The 15,159-nt window shown below is 44.1% G+C and overlaps 1 protein-coding gene across 1 annotated transcript in view; it reads right to left on the bottom strand.

Annotated features, from left to right (window-relative positions):
* The window catches only part of LOC122556983 (calcium/calmodulin-dependent protein kinase type II subunit alpha-like), a 230,669-nt gene that overhangs the window by 35,461 nt on the left and 180,049 nt on the right, over positions 1-15,159 (bottom strand). Inside the window, exons 9-10 of the mRNA XM_043704217.1 lie at positions 7,638-7,740; positions 4,062-4,145 (exon numbers count right to left, since the gene is read on the bottom strand). Of these exons, the coding sequence (XP_043560152.1) occupies positions 4,062-4,145; positions 7,638-7,740 (187 nt within the window). The remainder of the gene's footprint in view (positions 1-4,061; positions 4,146-7,637; positions 7,741-15,159) is intronic.

The raw sequence follows: 15,159 nt of genomic DNA, 5'->3' as shown, positions 1-15,159 counted from the left end.
GCCTTTCAGCCCTATCTTGAGCCTGCCCTGCTATTCAGTTAGATCATGGCTGGTCTGCAACTCCATTCCATTTGTCCACTTTTGGTTCATATCCTTCAGCAAGGGGAGATGTTGGTGAAGTGGCATTATCACTGGGCTGATAATCCAGAAATTTAGGGTAATTTTCTGTGAACACAGGTACAAATCCTACACCGGCACCTAGAGGAATTTAAACTCAATTAATCAACCAGGGTTTTCAGCTAACTTCATGAGTGATAACCATGGAACCATCACTGATTGTTATTAAAACTTAATGCTTATCCTCTTTGGGAAAGGAGATCAGCTAAGCTTACCCAGACTGGCCTACATGTGACAACAGGCCAACAGTAATAGGGTTCACTCGCAACTGCTCTCTGGACCATTAGGGATAAACATTAAATACTTAACTATTCAGAAACACCATATTCTGAATTACAAAGAAATGATGGGGCTGGAGAAGATTCCAAACAGAGGGAGGAGTGAGACTGTGGAGGGATTGCAAAATGGCGATGGAAGAGTTTACAGAATTATGATATAATGTTTCCAACGTAGTGGGCTGAAAGTCCTCCATCTCCACCTTAAATGATTTATTTTCTTGTGTATTAATAGGTTTATAAAAAGGGAAAATGTATTGAATATTATATCACCTTGTACAGGGGCACAAGGCAGCTAGTAGCAAACCAGGAACTAATTTTGCATTGGATTAGATTTTCTGCCAATTTGTGATGCTCTGACATTGATTTAAACTTGAAGTCAAGCCAGAAATGAATATTATATCACCTTGTACAGGGGCACAAGGCAGCTAGTAGCAAACCAGGAACTAATTTTGCATTGGATTAGATTTTCTGCCAATTTGTGATGCTCTGACATTGATTTAAACTTGAAGTCAAGCCAGAAAAGATCAATGCATTGAATCCCCACCTGGAGTACTCGCTGGCTGACTGACTGTGAGCTCGGCTCTGAATCAGCTAAGGCATGACTGATAGCTCCCATCTCTCTGAGTTAGACCATTTTGGATTCCTACACCAGAGATTTGAGTAAAACACCAGATTGGTACACAGTTCAGCAGCGACGGAGTGCCGCACTGTCAGAGGGTTAGTGCTGAGGGAGTGCCGCACTGTCAGAGGGTCAGTACTGAGGGAATGCTGCACTGTCAAAGGGTCAGTACTGAGCGAGTGCTGAGGGACTGCTGCACTGTTGGAGGGTCTGTACTGACAGAGTGCCGCACTGTCGGAAGGTCAGTACTTAGGGATTGTTGCACTGTTAGAGTGTCAGTACTGAGGAAGTGCCACACCGTCAGAGGGTCAATGCTGAGGGAGTACTGCACTGTTGGAGGGTCAGAGAGACAGTAGTGAGGAAGTTCTGCACTGTCAGAGGGTCAATACTGAGGGAGTGCCTTCACTGACAGTGAAGGAGTACTGCACTGTCAGAGAGGCTGTAGTGAAGGAGTTCTGCACTGTTGGAGGGTTAGTACTGAGGGGGTGCCGCACTGTCAGAGTGACAGTTGTGAGGGAGTTCAGCACTGTTGGAGAGCTCAGTGGAGAACTGAGAAAATACTATAGCTTTTGATATTGTAGATTATAGAACAAAACAGGACAGAAGGAGGTCATTGTGCTTTCACTGGCTTCATGACAGAGAGATCTAGTCACTGTCCTACTCACTTTACAATTCTTTCCCACTTTGATGAGGCGTTGAATTCCCTCTTGACTTTGAGTTACATGACCAATGTATCAAATCCAAAATTGAACTATACTGTGATCCAAACATTCATGGCAATCTATCTGCACGGAAGACTTCCATCTCATTTCATGGTCAGGAGATTCTCACAATGCATTAAAACATCTCTCATCGTGGAAATTAATCTTTTCGTGACTTTAATTGAGCAGAGTTTCCCCAAAGCGGCTATATATAATTATGGAATGTATTTTAACAATGCCAGATAACGTCACTTTTAATTAATCAACAAACTCATCAGGAAGTGAGATTCCATGGGCTGGGAGTTTGAGCTTTCAGTGGGTTTGATTCAGGGAAGGTCAGAGAGAGTTTCCTTCCCATAGACCAATCATATGAGGATATTATAGATATAGTTCTTATTTGCGCTTGGGCAGAGAGGAATTTAGGAGGTTACAAGTGAGATGTCATGATGAGATAACTAGTCTACTCTGCAGCCTTATTTGGTTTTCTCTGGCAATTAGGGAATATCTATCCAAAAACCTAATCTCAGGAGATGGAATGAGTGGGTAGAGTCTATGATGGGGATTGAGATGCTGCCAGACCTGCTGAGTTTCTGTTTTGGCTTCAGATCTCCAGCTTCCGCAGTTCTTTAGTTTATTTGAATATTCATGCACTGTGGGAGAACAATTAAATAGTTGCAGTGCGTCAATGTTGGAAGGCTGTTGGGCAGCATTGCTTCCTCATGACACCAGGGTCCTGGGTTTGATTCCAGCCTCGGGCAACTGTCTGTGTGGAGTTTGCACATTCTCTTCGTGTCTGCGTGGGTTGCCTCTGGGTGCTCCGGTTTCCTCCCACAGTCCAAAGATGTGTAAGTTAGGTGGATTGACCATGCTAAATTGCCCATGGTGTTCAGGGATGTGCAGAATAGGTGGATTATACAATGGAAAATGCATGATTACAGGGAAGAGGTGGGCCGCTCTTTGGAGGTCAGTGCAGACTCGATAGGCTGAATGGCCTCTTTCTCACTGTAGGAGTTCTATGGACAGTAAACATTAACCTCGTAAGGAGCTCCATAGGAGGGGCATTGGTCAACACTTGACACTTAGCCACCTGAGGAGATATTAGGATAGGTGATCACAGCCTTGGTCAAAGGGATAGGTTTTAAATGAGTCTTTTAGGAAGGAGGGGCAGGTGGATTTATGGATGGAAGGTATTCCAGAGCTCAGGCAGCTGAAGGTCCTGCTCTCAGTCATGTTGCAAAGGACATAGTGGATGTGCCACACATGGCATTGAAGATAGTCTTGTAGAGTTGGAGGTTGCAGAGATAGGGATCAGCGATGAGATAATGACCCTTTGGTGACATTGGCTGAGACATAAATATTGACCAGGACATCAGAACATTCAGGTGTACTGCAAAATCACAAAAGCTGTGGGATCTACTACATCCAACTGCGAGGAGAGAAAGGACTGGTCTTATCTGAAAGCTGGTATTCCAGACAGTGCGGCTCCCCCTCAATACTGGCCTGGGAATGTCAGTCTGGATTATTTGCTCAAATTATAGGAGCTGCTTTTGAACCCATCAGAGTATTACTAAGAGAGGATATTGCGGAGTCTAAAGCCAGGGGAATACAGTTTCAGAAAGGACACGGGATAGACCATTTAGGAGAGAGTGAGGAAAAATTACTTCACTCAAAGGGCAGAGAAGCTGTGGAATTCTCTACCATAGAAAGCTGTGGAGGCCAAATCACTGAATATGCTCAGGGAAGGAACAGATTTCTTTTCAATTTCAAACGCATCAAGGGGAATGGGAACAAACCATGAAATAGAGCATTAGCCATGATCATCTTGAATGGTAGAGCAGGCTTGAAAGGGCAACTCCTGCTGCTGGTTTCTATGTTTCCTGATGAAGGGCTTATGCACGAAACGCCAATTCTGCAGCTCCTCGGATGCTGCCTGACCCGCTGTGCTTTTCCAGCGCCACACTCTCGACTCTGATCTCCAGCATTTGCAGCCCTCACTTTCTCCAGGCTTCTACGTTTACCTGGTGAGGAGGGAGCTGGCAGCCAGTGTGAGAAATTCAGTCGATGTGTAAGCAAGCTTGAGGAGCACTCAGCTTCAATCACCTCATGTCCCTTGAGGAACAGCCTGTCACTCGGGAGACTCCCAGTTCTACAATAATAAAGATCTTGGTCTACACAAAGAGGGCGATGAACTGACAAATATTTTTCTTCCTTTCACACAACAAGGAGTTGCTGTGAAAATATTTGCCAAGACTCTTCACTCCCACTGTCATACGCTTAATTTAGCTCCGTGACACCTACAAAGCTCGCACAATATTACGACCCCTGGGGACAGCATCAGCTGCTTACCGCAAGCCCACAGATCCACAGGCTTAGCGTAGGGATCCTTCCTTAATACTTCAGGCGAGAGGTAACCAGGAGTTCCAGCAAAGCCTGAAAATGCAAGAGGAGAGAATGAATGGAAGAGATATTGAGACCCTCAAGCAGATTAAATTAAACGTTCATCAAATATAAATACCCAGCAGTTCTGGCTGCTCTGGGAGAGAACAGCATTAACATTTCAAATTAAATATAACTCATCTTCCATTCTGAAGAAGAGTCATTTTAAATATGCCTCGCTCCCCACAGAGCATTCGAGCAATTCTAGCAGTTTCTGTTTTTATTCCAGATTTCCAGCACTGGTGGTATTTGGTGTTTTATTAAATTAAGCAATGCTCATTTCTACACTGTCAGATGGTCTTTGGCCTTTCTAGAAATAGTTGTTGCTAGTCTGCTTTGGGAGGAAGTCCTGTTCGTGTTTGTGAATGGCATTGGCTTACAGTCTAGCGACTCCTTCATTTTAAAATTCTCATCATTGTTCTCAAATCCCTCCATGGCTTCACCCCACTATTTCTGCCGTTCCCACCAGCTCTGCAGCCTCTAAGATATTGGTGCTCCTTGAATTCTGACCCCTTTCTCATTCCCCCATCCCACTGTCTTAATTGGTCCATTATTGACAGTTGCGTCTTCAACTCTTTGGATCTTAAGCCTGGGAATTCCCTCCCTCAAAATCTCCAGCTCTCTCTGTTTCTCTTTCTTTAACCAATCTCTTTGGCCAAGTTGTGGGGGCGCTGGTTTTGGACTGGGGTGGACAAAGTTAAAAATCACACAACACTAGGTTATAGTCCAACAGGTTTATTTGTAAGCACTAACTTTTGGAGCTCTGCTTCTTCACACCTGATGAAGGAGTAATGCTCTGAAAGCTAGTGCTTCCAAATAAACCTGTTGGACTGTAACCTGGGGTTGGGTGATTTTTAAGTTTGGCCAAGCTTTTTCTCATTTGTCCTAATATCTGTTTCGGTGGCTGAGAGTCAAACTCTCCATTAACCCTCCTGTAAAGGCACTGAGATTTTTTTTCTCCATGTGAAAGGAACTGTATGAATACAAGTTGTTGTTAACAAAATAAAATTGTGACTTGAGCTCTATTAACAACTTTGAGGTGTCTCTGGATCCAGAACACACTTACATCAGCTGCCCCTGCTAGTCTGTTTTTGTTGTGTGGTTATTACACAGCTGGTGTGAATGATTGCACAGCAAAGCACCAATTTATCTGGGATCAAAAACTCATTACAGAGAATTCGCAACATAAGCCATTCAATCCAACTGGATTTTCTACTCTCTTTCTTCAGGAGCTCCTTAGAACCTATCTGTTTGACAGTGTTTGGCCGCCAGTCCTGTTATCTCCTTACGTGGTTTCAAGTTTTAATTGTTAGTGCTGCTGGGCTTCATCTGAGGACATTTAATAAGTTTAAGAGGCTTTACAGATGAAACGTGTTGCTGTAGAAGTGAAACTTAATTTTCAACTAATGTTTTAAAAAGCCGATTTATTTTTTAATAACAAGTTACTAAAGATCCCTGCAAACTTCTTCACCCTTTTATCCTTAATGCCTGTCAAAAATGGGGTATATTCTATGTAACACAGGCTATTCGGCCCGACAGGACCTTTTTTTTATTCACTCGCAGGATGTGGGCATCTCTGACTAGGCTGTGGAATTGTGAGAAACAGTTAGGATTGCCTGATGGGAAAATTGGCCAACTCAAGCTAAATCAGTAAAAGTGACCAGTCAGGTGTAGGTTTGCCATTAACATCCAACTTTTTTTCTTTTAAGGGAAGTAAGATTAAGACTCTTTGGTCCATTGAACCCACTCTGCTATCCAACTAGATCAAGCCTCATCTCTTACCATTGGATCCATTTTCATGTACTGTCCCCCATCCCTTTTATAGTGAATAATCTCTCGATCTCTGAACATCCACAATGACTGAGCTTATACTGCCCTCTGAGGTAGAGAATTCCTACCCTCCGAATGAAGAAATAACTCCTCAGTTCACTCGTAAGTAGCCTTTCCCTTACTCAGATACTCTGTGTCCTGGGGTTTGAATACTGTCCTCCCCGTAATATCACCCCCACCCCCGTCAACCAGATCAAGCATGTTTGCATCTACCCTGTATGAAATGTAACTGAGAAGATCAATCTGTCACTTTTCTAGACTCTAGAGAATACAGGCTCAGTCTCCTTAATCTCTCAACCTCACACACATGCAAAGGTAGCTACCAGATATTGACTGTTGCCTGACCAATTGTACTCCAACAGGAGATATCAGCTTTAGTATTGTCCAGAAATCCATGATTTTATCAATCTACCATTACAAATACTGATCAACACAGGAATGTAACTTGTTCTTTGCGGTAAATGACACTGCCAGACACAGAGAGTTTACATCTTGCTGTGCTGTGGGTGGAGGTGAATAAACATTGGCAGGCGAGAACTGAGAGCTTTCCACTGTAAGAGTGACTGAAATGAATAGATGCTTTCAAAGTGAAGTTAGAGAGGGAGAGGACCGTGCTGGTGGAGTGAGAGGAAGAGAAGTGGGGAGGAGAGGTTTGTGGGAGAATGCAGGAAAGTGGCGTTGAGATAAGAGATCAGCCATGATCATATTTAATGGCAGAGCAGGCTTGAGGGACCGAATGGCCTATTCCTGCTCCTGTTTCCAAGTTCCTATCATACCATGGGCAGTCATATGTTAGCCCAATCCAGCCCCGAACAATGGAAAATTATCTCTGAGAAATATCTCCTCACTTTAACTTGGAGTAGTAACACTGACATCTGGGGGAGGCAATGACATAGTGGTATTATCACTAAACTATTAACAGCTAATGTTCTCGATACCCGGGTTCCAATCCTGCCATGGCAGATTATGGAGTCTGAATTCAACTTGAAAACAAATCTCTAGAATTAGGAGTCTCATGATGACCATGATTGCCAATTGTTGGGAAACTCCATCTGGTTCACTATTATCCTTCAGGGATGGAAACTGCCATCCTTACCTGGTTTGGCCTATATGTGACTCCAGACCCACCAAGATGTGGTTAACTCTTCATTGCCCTCTGTGCAATTAGGGATAAGCAATACATGCCGGCCTTGTGGAATTGTGGGAAACAGTTAAGATTGCCTGATGGGAAAATTGGCCAACTCCCAGGAGTTGGCCAATTTTCCCATCAGGCAATCCTAACTGTTTCTCACAATTCCACAGCCTAGTCAGAGATGCCCACATCCTGCGAGTGAATAAAAAAAAGGTCCTGTCGGGCCGAATAGCCTGTGTTACATAGAATATACCCCATTTTTGACAGGCATTAAGGATAAAAGGGTGAAGAAGTTTGCAGGAATCTTTAGTAACTTCACAGTTGAAGAAAACCCTATTCCACCTCCAACTCCTTGTATCTCCCCCAAAATGGAGGTGAAAATATCTTTGTTCACCCACGGCCCTGGAAATAGCAGGGTTCACGACGGCTGGAGCTCTGGATTACTGGGTGTCTCTGGCAGAATGGAAATTTCATTTGGTTCCATTATGATGCACGTGGGGCAGACCTTTGGCTTCAATACTCACCAAACCAGGCTTGTTGGTCCCCTTCAACTTCTATAGCCAAACCGAAGTCCGCAAGTTTCACAGCAGCTCCTTTAGACTTGGAAGCGAGCAGCAGGTTTTCAGGCTGAGGTCAGGGAATAGAGAGACAAGAGCGACAATGAAACATGGAAAGAACAAGAGAGAGAGAGACTTAATTCATGAGGTACACCTTTTTCCACTCATACCTCAGGTTCATTCAAGTCAACTTGCAACGATGAATGCTTGCTCCCTGAAACTAACCCATCTCAAGTGCGAACTCCTCTGGGCTAAATCAAATTCCCTCTTAATTCTTTCCTCATTATCTTACCCTCATTGATGTTTGACGTAGATCAGGTTGTGTTCAAGCCCCACACTGAAGACTCAAAGGCCAGAATCCAGGTTGACCTCCCACTCTGTGTTGCTGGAGTGGACACCGTCAGCGTACTATCCTGCTATCTCAAGACCTCACTTGCCCTCATGGATGGGCCTAGAACAAATCCTATGTCATTGTCATTTACCCCATTGCTGTTTGGGGGAGCTTGCTGTGCAGATATTGGCTGCTCCTTTTTAAAATTTATTTTTTTCTTGCGACATGGATGTAACTGGCAAGGACATAAAACATAGAAGCAGAATTAGGCTATTCGGCCCTTTGAGTTTGCTCTGTCTTTCAATCATGACTGATATGACTGAAGGGTCATCCTTTTACTCTGAGGCTGTCCCCATTGGGTCCTAGTCTCTGCAATTATTGGAAACATCTTCTCCATATCCACTCTGTCCAGGCCTCTCAATATTCTGTGAGTTTCAATCAGATACTCTCTCCGTCCTTCTAAACTCATCAACCCAGAGTCCTCAAATGCTCCTCATATGATGTGGCCTTCATCACCGGGATCATTCCTGTCAATATCCTCTGGACCTGCCCCAAAGCCAGCACATCCTTCCTCAGTTAGAGAGCCCACAAATGCTCACAATATTCCAAATGTGGTCTGACCAGAGCCCTATACACCCTCAGCCCTGCATTTGTTGCACCTCCTGAATTACCCGTGTGAAGGTAGTGGTGAGTCACATTCTCGAAGATAATTGAATGGCTTGCGAGGCTATTTCAGAACCTGTTAAGTGTCAATCACGTTGCTGTGGGGTGGGAGGCCAGCCCTGTATAATACAACAATGACCACATTTTGAAAGGTACTCTACCGGCCGAGCTTTGAGACACCATGAGCTCATGAATGGTGCTACATAAATGCAGGCTTTTGTTCTTTGCTTGTGTATATTGACAGGACAGACCTGAGCCTGATGATAGCACTTGGCACAGGATATAGACTTGGGATTCCAAACACTCAACACAGCCTCCCAGGGGGAATCACAGATGTTTGCTTGAATTCCCTTGATATAATTGTCTTCCAAAGGAACACAAGGCACTCAATTTCTAACCACAATGTACAAAAACGATTCACACATAACCTGCTAAAAAAAATCCTGCTAATATTGTATCACCTCTCAATGTGTTTTATTCCCTTCAGAGTCCTGTCCTTCCCTGTCTCCACAATATCCTCCAACCGGACAACTCCAATTCTCTTGAGCCCCTGAGTTCTACATATCTCTCCTTAAACCCTCTCTACCTCTCTCTCTGACCCAGCCTTTAGTCACCTGCCCTAATATCTCGATAGACACCTTGGTTGCAAAATTGCTGTTCGATGCAAGCTCAAGCAAAGCGCCTGGGGATGTTTCGCCAGGTCAAAGTCGCTACGCAAACGCTAGTGTTTGCAATAACTGAACAATTGGGGTGAAAAATACAGGAGGGGACATCAACAAATGACAGGCGGCAGTGAAATTAACAAGTCTGTTGCTTACAACGTGAGATTTCCAGTCTGTGGGCCTGTCACATTCTGCATTCAGTGTAAGTGCACAGAGTGCAATCATCAGATTATCAACCAAACAGGAGCAGACCATCTCGCACTCAGCTATGATTTGGAATTCAATTAACATCTCTGACACACGCTGTCTGCATAATCCTTCCTTCCTCTCTTAGAAACGTACAAATTACTTTGCATTGCTTTGCATCTGTGCCCTTATCAACATGATACAAGGGCTGAAGAGTTTTGCACATTTCTCTGCAGTTGTCCATAATGATTACATCAAACCTGCTGCAATCCAGCTCCTGTTCAAAATAACTGCTTTAAAAGCATAGATTAGTGTCAATGGAGCCCAGCTAGAAGAGCAAGACACAGCTAAATAGAAGCTGACTGCTCTGACAAACTACACCAATGGTACATTGTGTCTCCTTTTAGATCACTTGTCAAACCATACTCATCATGTCAGTATAGCAGCAGACCATTCGGTCCCTCAAACCTGTCCCATCATTCCAATAGATCATAGCTGAAGTGTACAGAGTAGAATCACAGTTCAAAGATGTGTAGGTTAGGTGGGTTAGCCATGGGAAATGTGAAGTAACAGGGACAGGGTGTTTGGAGGTGGGGATGGGATTGTGTGGTCTAGGTGGGATGCTCTTCAGAAGGTCGGTGGGCCGAATGGCCTCTTTCAGCACTATAGGGATACTATGATTCTATGATTTATAACTTCTAAAGCACAGAGGAAAGCCATTTGGTCCACTGAGCTATTTCTGCTTCTCTCCAAGTGACGTCCAATTCCCCACCATTTCATAAGAATATAATAATTAAGAGCAGGAGTAGACCATTCAGCCCCTCATGTTTTGTCTACCATTTAATACAATCATGGCTGATCTCAACTCAATGTCAACTTAACTTCCTTGTCCTTCAACTCATTACTAATTTCCCTATGGCTGTACACTTTCTTTCCCTTAAAAATGAAAGCCTCAGTTGAATTACACCATGCTCTTTCTTAGACAGAGTATTCTAATTTGTAACCACTTGCTGTGTTAGAAAATGGTTTTTGTTTGCCAGTCACTGTAAATTAGTGTGCTGTGGCTCTCAATCCTCCACCCAATGGGAACCATTCCTCTCCATCTACTGTACACAGGCACCTTGGATCTCGATGTATAAGCAACCCCTCCCATTGATCACCATGTTGCATGAGATTATTGGCATTCTTGCTCATCATGAGGTTGGTCTGCTACCTTTTGCAGGGCAGAGATTGATAGGGTCAAGGTAAACCACGTGCTAGTCTAACAAGAAGAGTCACTCGCTCGGAAGAGGGCATAGTATTGCTTGTTAGCACCAATAAAATTACACTGGTGTAAACGATTTTGATACAAAGATAATGAGGACGTCATGGATGGTAGGATTTACTCCTTCAGGATCCTAAGTTGTTCTCCCGCTAATTCCAGATAACATCTTGTGGGTGGTGCTTTTCAGTATTAACAGACCCATACACACTTATTTAAGAGATATGAACACTTCTCTCAACCCTTCTCTCAATGGTTGACTCAAAGGAAACCATCTCTTATCTATCCACACAATTGAAATCCCTCATCTCTGACACTACTCTTGTAAATCTTTCCTGCACTCTCTTTAAATCCTTCCTACAATGTTTCATTTTCCCCCAAAATAGACACAATGCTCCAGCTGAGGATAAACCAAAACTTCATAAAGGTTCACTATAAAGTAATGCTTTTGAACTCTTACTTATAAAGTACAGGATTGCAAATACAATACTCACCAATTTCTCATCCTGCCCTGCTACCTTCAATGAACTGCGCCTATATATCCCCAGATCTTTCTGTTCCTACACTCTGTTCAGAATTGCACCCTCTATTTTCGATTGTCTATCCTTCTGACAAACATATATAATTCCACACCTTTCTGTTAAACGTCATCTGTCACATGTCTGCCCATTTCATGAGCTCATGTCCTCTTGAAGTTTATTACCATCTATCACACAACAATTCCAAGTTTTGCACCGTTTGCAAGTTTTGAAATTTATGCCTTGCACACCAGGTTCAAGGCATGTCGATGTTTGTCCCTCTACTGAACTGGAGTATTGCTGAAAAGACTTCTTTCATCATACATGCTTCAGGTCAATTATTGAGTCATGGAGTCATTGAGATGTACAGCACAGATACAGACCCTTCAGTCCAACTCATCCATGCCGACTAGATATCCTAAAATAATCCAGTCCCATTTGCCAGCATTTGGCCCACATCCCTCAAAACCCTTCCTATTCATTTTTTAAATGCTGTAAATGTACCAGCCTCCACCACCTCCTCTGACAGCTCATTCCATAATACGCACCACCCTCTGCGTGAAAAAGTTGCCCATTAGGTCTCTTTTATATCTTTCCCCTCTCATCCTAAACCTATGCCCTCTAGTTCTGGACTCTCCCACCCCAGGGAAAATACCTTGTCTATTTATCTTATCCATGTCCCTCATGATTTTATAAACTCCTCAGCCTCCAACACTCCAGGGCAAACAGCCCCACCATATTTAGCTTCTCCCTATAGCTCAAGCCCTCCAACCCTGGCAACATCCTTGTAAATCTTCACAAGAATTAATACAAAAATAAAAAAATAACATTTATTCTGTATGAAATAAAAATGCTGATTGGTTGGCAATTGGGCTCTGATTGATAGGAACATTCCATGGACAATGCACCAGTTAATGACAGTTAACTGCCAAGAACTTTTCAAATTTTAAACAAAATAGGTTGACTCTGATTGATTAAGGTATTGCCCTAAGAAATGAGCCAGAGATGATTGGCACCTATGTTGTTTAGCTGAAACAACCACAGTATATGTATCTTTCTGTTTGCAGTGACCAGAGCTGTGTGTATTGATGTATTGACAACCACCTGATGAAGAGGCAGCACCTCAAAAGCTAGTGCTTCCAAATAAACATGTGGGACAGTAACCCGGTGTTGTGTGATTTTTAACGTTGTGGTGATGTATGCAGCTTCCAATACATGCAAGTGCAACACACTGTCATAATTAAGAATAAGAGTGAGGTCAGGGAGAGGTCTGAAAGTAAAGGCGAGAATTTTAAAATCAAGATGCGGCTCGACTAGGGCCCATTTCATACAAGGGCCTGGTGAAAAAGCAGGAGATTGGCCGTCGGTAATGATGCTGATCTGAAGGGCTGGTGCAGGAATGATGATGTCTTTCTGCACCACTGCTGTGATTGTAGGTCAGTGAGCACAGGGGAGATGGAGAACAGGACCTGACATGAGTCACAACAGTGGCAGCAAAGTTTGGATGCCGCCAAGTTGACCAAGGGCAGAGCAGTGGAAGAGCAGCAGGGAGTGTGTAGGGTCAGGATGAGAGGTCACGACATAATGCATGAGAGGGTTCCAGCAGCAGATGAGCTGAAACAGGGTGAAGTCAGCTGCTGGTAAAAGGTGGTTAGTGATGGCACAAACAGGAGGTTGGAAATTCATCTCAGGAACAAATATAACCCCAAGGTTGTGAACAGACAGTTTAATCACAGACTGTTATCTAGGACAGAGCCAGAACCCAGAACAAGAGAAGGGTGTTTCAAGCAGAGAATATTTAAATCTCAATACTTAAATCAGAGAAAATGTTTGCTTTTCCAGAAACCTCTAATAGCAAAGGATTCAAATGCAGGGATAAGGTAGGAGGGTGAGTATGGGTGGGATGCACTGCATAGAGTCAGTGTGGACTTGTTGGGCCAAATGGCCTGTTTCCACACTGTAGGTATTCTATGATTCGATGACACCATGCCCTACCCTCTGGAACATCATGATCCTTCAAATTCTGGTCTTTTCCAAATTCCCAAGTTTCAGCGTTCCACCATTGGTGGCTCGGCCTGTAGCTGCTGGAGCCTTGTTTGCTCCAGATTTCACTCCCGAAAGCTTTCTGCCTTTCTCTCCACCTGTACCAGACTTCTTACAAACAGGTGAAGCAGTGACTTGCCTGTACTCCACTCAACCTGGCCCACTGTGAACCTGCTCACACTCCTCCACATCGGGGAGGCGAACGGCAGACTGGGTGGCCGCTTTGCAGAACCCTTACGTGCTGTCCGTAACAATGATCCAGAGATTCCTGTTGCCAGTTGCTGTAATAGACACCACCCTGCTCACACGGCAAGGCCTCTGCCGTGGGTCTGCTGCAGTGCTCCAGCAAGTCTCAACACAAGCTGGAGCAACAACATCTCAAATTCCATTTTGGGAACCTTACAGCTTTCAGGACTCAACATTGAATTTAATCACTTACAGCATGAACACCTCCTCCTGTGTCCATTACCGACCCCAATACCCCAGGTCCTGTGAAAGACATGGGCTGCTTCCAACTTACTTTCAACTACTCATGGCCCCCATTCGCACCTATCTCGCTTCTCTTCTGCCCTGGTCTATTATCAACAATCCCTATGTCTGCCCACCATTTTTATCTCCCTCTCTGGGCTTCCTCTCCATTCACTCTCCCCTCACTTCACTTGCTACCCCAACTTTGTCGTCAGCACAAATACAAACTTATCTGTGCTTCTATCAGTTCTGAAGAAGGGTCACTGGATCCAAAACATTTTCTCTCTCCACAGATTCTGCCAGACCTGCTGTGTTTCTCCAGCAATTTCTGTTTTTATTTGTTTCTTAGAGCCTGCCTCTTTGACCAACATTGGTCTTGGTACAAGAGAAAAACGTGCTGGGGATCCTCAGTAGGTCATGCCTAGTCTCTCCTAAATGGATCTGTGATAAAAATGATTCGATGGTCACTCCTGTGAAGTTCCATGGGGCAATCCAATGTGTTAAGGGTTCCACATCAATGCAAGTTATGGTTGTTGTTAGCGCGGGAAAAACTAGTCATCCAAGTCAAGGAAGGAGTGATGTTGAGGAATTGTAACTTTAACTCTGAGTACTGCTGTGTTTGTTCAGATTGAGAGTGGGAGTATGCAGATTAGATTAGAATGTCATATGGCCACCCTCCCCCATACACAACAGCTCGCCAAAGATCTGGAAGCTAATTAACCCAGAACACAGAGTAAATGTGGGCTGGAAATTGAAAGTTTCCAGTGTATTTCCACAAAAATTAACCATTAAAATTCCACTTTGTTTTCAGCTGCTGGTGGGAACTTCAACTCCAAAGGAGCAGCAGGAGGCCATTCTGCCTCTTAAGTTTTTTGCGTCACTCCCTTAGATTAGATCCCCTACAGTACGGAAACAGGCCCTTTGGCCCAACAAGTCCACACTGACCCTCCGAAGAGTAACCCACCCAGACCCATACATCCCTGACTAATGCACCTAACACTATGGGCAATTTAGCATGGCACATCTTTGGATTGTGGGAGGAAACTGGAGCACCCGGAGGAAACCCACGCAGACATGGGGAGAATGTGTAAACTCCACACAGACAGTTGCCCAAGGCGGGAATCGAACTTGGGTCCCTGGTGCTGGGAGGCAGCAATGCTAACCACTGAGCCACCGTGCCACCCACAATTTTAAATCATGACTGATCTGTCATTTAATTCCATCATTCCGTCTTGGTTTAGTAATCCTTAATACCCCTTGCTCAGTGAAATCCTGACAACCTTTAGTGTAGAAATGTGAAAGTGGACCCCAGCCTCAAAATGGGGAAGGACCAGGGATGTCGGGGCCGTGTGGTATT

This window comes from Chiloscyllium plagiosum, chromosome 14, assembly GCF_004010195.1.
Source record: "Chiloscyllium plagiosum isolate BGI_BamShark_2017 chromosome 14, ASM401019v2, whole genome shotgun sequence".
NCBI classification, from domain to species: Eukaryota; Metazoa; Chordata; class Chondrichthyes; order Orectolobiformes; family Hemiscylliidae; genus Chiloscyllium; species Chiloscyllium plagiosum.
Note: the sequence above shows the minus strand (reverse complement) of the source record. Positions and strands in the feature narration are given on the sequence as shown.